General features: G+C 44.3%; 1 protein-coding gene across 1 annotated transcript in view; it reads right to left on the reverse strand.

The window, feature by feature from the left end:
• AGA (aspartylglucosaminidase) overlaps positions 1-4,739 on the reverse strand; it is a 9,597-nt gene extending 4,858 nt beyond the window's left edge. The window contains exons 1-4 of the mRNA XM_012724796.1: positions 4,582-4,739; positions 2,587-2,740; positions 1,905-2,017; positions 880-992 (exon numbers count right to left, since the gene is read on the reverse strand). Of these exons, the coding sequence (XP_012580250.1) occupies positions 880-992; positions 1,905-2,017; positions 2,587-2,740; positions 4,582-4,705 (504 nt within the window). The 5' untranslated portion in view covers positions 4,706-4,739. The remainder of the gene's footprint in view (positions 1-879; positions 993-1,904; positions 2,018-2,586; positions 2,741-4,581) is intronic.
• Between the last annotated feature and the right edge of the window lie 6 nt (positions 4,740-4,745).

A 4,745-nucleotide genomic window follows, 5' to 3' on the forward strand; every position in this document is an offset into this window, starting at 1 on the left:
TATATATATATATATATATATATATATATATATACATTTCAAAAATTTCAACATCAACTTAAAAGAATTCAAGTTCTCAGAAGGGGGGAAAGAGAATTCTGAGACTTAAAAGCAAAACCTGTTTTAAAACCATCTTTTTTTCCGGAGCTAGGTTCACGTGAATATAGTCTAAGTCCTACTCTATGATGCCTTTACCAATCTTCAAGATTCAAGAAAATAATCTACATTTACCAACGGAGGTTGTTCACACATAGTCTTTTACCTGGCTGCCTTGGGGCCCGGCCTCACCAGGTTTTAACAGTGTCTCCCAGCTAACGCCGGTCACTTTTTAGTTACTCGAGATAATTAGGTTTTAGGAAGAAACAGATGAGAGACTAAGTTTAAAGAAGGACTCTAAATGGCAAAGACATCTGATTTATGCTAAAAGTCTACTCATTTAAAGACAAATCACCACATTAATAACATACTGAGCACCAAATAGTGTCAGTCCCCAAGTCAGATAACGGCAAGGCGCTGGCTAGACTTCACATAGATGCAATCTAAAAAATATTTTTGGCTAATGGTTTCCACACTTGGATTTTTTTAGACTGGAACCTTTGGGTGCCAGGAAATACAAGTAGAACAATCCTATCAGGGGGCCCCCTCTCTCCGCAGAACTGTCCGTTTGAAAGCCCCTGTGAGGGGCCTCTAGTTCTGCAGCCTGGACACCATTAGAAGCAGCTGGAAGTGTTAAGAATATCCACCCCCGGCACCTTAAATAGCTGGTTCTAAAGTACATCCAGGACTGTGAATCAGGACGCGACACAACAGACAACAGAAAGCAAAGGCGATACCACCTCTATTTTCAACGATTTACTTTTTAAAAATGTGGATCCATACCCTCCAGTAATTGGGCTGGCAATTCCGAGCAAGCCAATCTGAATGAAGCGCTCGAGAAGTATCGGTAGATAAATCCTCATTGATAAACCCCATGCTTTCGGCAAACTTGGTAGCTAGCGGGGGAAGCAAAGAAAAAATCTAAGTTTAGTATTGTAAACAGAAGTGTTTCAGATCAGCAGTCCCTAAGGGCGGTGCACCCAGCCAAGGGTACACAAAGGCTTGCCAAGGGCTACTGAGACATGAACAGTTTTAGACCGCAGTTTCTAGATCACGTACTTACATTTGTCCTCCCTGAAAGGGATCTACTTGAGATCCTGGGGGTGTGTTTCCTTGCCCACCTCCCCTCCACAACTTCCCTTCTTTCACTTCACATAAAAAAGGGCACACCTCTCACCAACACTGAACCTTACTGCTTTAACCAGGGTGCGATGCTCAGAGAATATTACAGAAGATAGACAACTGGATCCCAATGGAAGAGTAAAAGGTCATTCTGTTGAGTAGTGGTTAAGAAAATTGAAGGGTGCCCGGGACAGTGTTAATTAACATGCTGTTAAAATTTTTTATTGCAGAACACTGTATGATTTTTGTAATTAGTTTAGCAGGTGTTTAAGTCAGTAACACAGACATAGAGAAACCCCCGTAGTTCTTGTTTATTTGTGTGTTGCATCTTCTCATGTTAATAATGCTCCGTGGTTTCACACCTCTAACAGTGTAATGCAGTTATATTAACAGTGCAATGCAGTTAACGTATAGTCTAGTTACAGTATAATGCAGTCACAATGTCATACAAGAAGAGAAATGATGTTTCCTGCTTCAGTCCAGCAATTACCCATATATACATAAATTAATTTTCAATCCTATTTTAAAGGTGAGCAGAGTGAGACTCAGAAGTTAAATAACTTATTGTGAAGTATTAACTAAAACAACTAGAATTTTATGTTAGGTCTTCTGTTTTATACCCAGTCCTTTTCACAGTGAAGAATGAAAACAGTTATTAGGTAAAATTCAGCAGAGTTAAAATATACCTGATTCGCCTACTAAAAGCGTATGTGTTGTATGTTCCAGTACTTTCCGTGCCACACCAATAGCATTTTTAATTCTTCTAAGACCTCCTACTGCTCCGACGTTCATGGTAGCACTACAAGAAAAAAATGAAGTCAGATGCACTGAGGTGTTTCATGGGTTCATAAAGACTATCGCTTCACTCTAAGCAATAGTGTTCTGCAGGTTCATCTGCACCATCTAACCACAGAGCGACAGTCCATGCAGAGAGTCATACAAATTCCCACATTCAAGCGACAATCCCTACCATATACCCCGACAGCATTAAAATCTTAGTTGCACCTGGCTCTTTTCAGCTTTGGCTTTGGAAAGGGGTTTTTAATGGCTTCAGGTCAGGCAAGTCACATTTTGTGTAGATGGTAGATAAATGACTGCTTCCAACAGGTCAGAGACAAATTTTGGTAGCTTGGCAGGACTCCCTGTTTTAAGCAGACAATCTACTTCTAAGTGATAGATCTACAATGCTCTTTTTTTTTTTTTTAACCAAAGAGGAAACTCCTTGTGTTTAGAAAGACCAAGTACAATAAGCTGGGGGTTTGACCTGTGGCACGCCTGCATTCGTTTTGCGTTCAGTAGAGTGACTGTAAATGCCACTCAACAGGAAGTGATAGCACAGAGAGAAATGTGTCCAAGCAGCGTTCTTACCCATCCATGATCATGGCATCCAGTGTGGTTTCTCCAAATTCGTCAGGACTTCCTCCAAAACCCACGGTGCCATCACACTGCTCCCTCTCACACGTGGCACAGCCGCTCTCAACCGCATCCACGGGAGACCCTCCAGATGCCAGCCTCCTCCATGCTGTCAATCAAAGCCCAACAGGGCAGTGTTGATCATTTGGCTTTCCATTGCCAAGTGCAACAAATGTATTTTTTTGTCGTGTTTACTCAAAGCTAACCTGAATTTTGAACAAATTAATTCCTCAAGTGATACAAAGGAGTCAGAGTGATAAAGACAAAATTTTATAATGCAACTATTTACTATCAAAATTCAGACTTTGGCTACTGATGCAAAGTGAGGTGTTTTTTTTTTTTTATGATTTATTTATTTAGGCATACAGAACTGAGGTACAGGCCAGAGGTGCAGGGTTGGTGAGAGGATTCACCAGAGACAGGGTGGGGAGCAAAACTGGCTCACTGCTGAGGGGAGCCATGGGCAGGTCAGGAGAGGTCTGCCGCGCCTTGTGGGTCACCTCTGGGGCGGGGCTAGAACTCATGCTGAAGTGGCTTTAACTTCTTAGTGCTGTGCTTTAACCAGCTGTGTCACCAGAGAGGGCAGAGGGGTTTTATTTTTATAAATATTTCTCTATGAGAAAACACTCTCCTTCAATTTAAAATGTTACAATAGGAACAACTAGATGCCTCAAATTATAAATAGTTTATATCATAAAAAAATCATTAAGCCATATGTGTTTCTTCTGTATCATTAGATTATTAAATTATACATGACTAATACCTTTATTGAGATAACATCTATCATGGCCAGTCTCTGTGGCAGTAATTACAACCTGGGCTTTATACGGGTTAATTGATTCAATGGTCACTATAGCTTTTTAGATACATTCTGCATTAATTATTACCCTCATTTTAAATAGGAGACAGGCCCAGAGACAGTAAGAAACTTGCTCAAAGTCACACAGCAGTTAGCAGTCAGCAGAGCTAGGATTCAGGAGACAGTTTGGCTCACGTGGCCAAGTAACTACGTTCTGTTATCTTGTATTTCTGAATCACATGTGCTGTTTATAACCATACAAACTTAGCTCCACCAAAATCTGGGGCGTGTTCTGCTCTCCCCACACCCACCCCCCAAGAACCCTGTGGTAGTCTCATAAAAGGGAGGAGTCTGAAATTACTCTTATGAAAGAATGAAACACACACAATACAAGGAGAAAATGCTAGGATAGATGGTATGGACAGAATAATATCAAACAACAGAAGCCAACACTTAATAGGCTCGACATAAGGGCAGTACATCAAAGACTTCTTGGAAGAGGTGATATTTTAGGTTGGTAGTTCTCAATTCTGGCTGCAAAGCGCAATAAATCACTTAAGGAGCTTTTTATGAACCTATTTCCTGGTTCCAGCAGTTAAATAAAAATTTCAGAGTGGAGGACCAGGCATCGGTATTTTCAAGCTCTGTATCAATGTAAATATACAGTCAAGACTGTACCATTCCAGGTGGTGAACACATGTCAGCACGTGGGGTGTGTGAGTGAGAGGTAAGGGGGTCAGTGCCTGTATAGTTTTGGAGGAACTGAGTCTGCAAGGTTGAAATGTATGGTACTGGGGAGAACTGGGGGATTCGTACTGAGGAGTTAGAACCGATGGGGAGAGCGGGAGAGAGGAGACACAGCTGGAGAAGACTGGATGTCAGGCAGAAGACAGGGTGCGCACCCCTGCGAAGCCTGGCAGACAGGACACCCCGGTTCTCCGTTTGCGGCAGGCAGGAGCGCATCAGAGCCCCTGGGTGCTGAGGCCCTCAACTGCAGCAGCGGGAGGCGCCGGAGCAAAGGCGATCGAAGAGGACCGAGAGGCTCAGAAGCCGAGGCAGGGCCGGAAGGCGCCCGCGGAAGACCGGCGCGGGCGGGGCTCAGCGCCCTCCACCCCGAGGGCCCCGCCGCGCCCCCCGGCCCCGCGGCGCACCTGCTTCGGTAGCGTTCTTAAAGGGCCAAGTGTTGAGGACCAGCGGCAGAGGCCCGGCGCGCTGCGCGAGGGCCGGGTCGAGCAGGAGAGGCACGAGCAGCAGCAGGCTGGCCTCGCGGGCCATGGCGTCCCGCGGGCCGTCGCGCCGAAGGGTCACCGACGCG

Source organism: Condylura cristata, unplaced genomic scaffold, assembly GCF_000260355.1.
Source record: "Condylura cristata isolate star-nosed mole 26May11 unplaced genomic scaffold, ConCri1.0 scaffold00014, whole genome shotgun sequence".
Classification (NCBI taxonomy): Eukaryota; Metazoa; Chordata; class Mammalia; order Eulipotyphla; family Talpidae; genus Condylura; species Condylura cristata.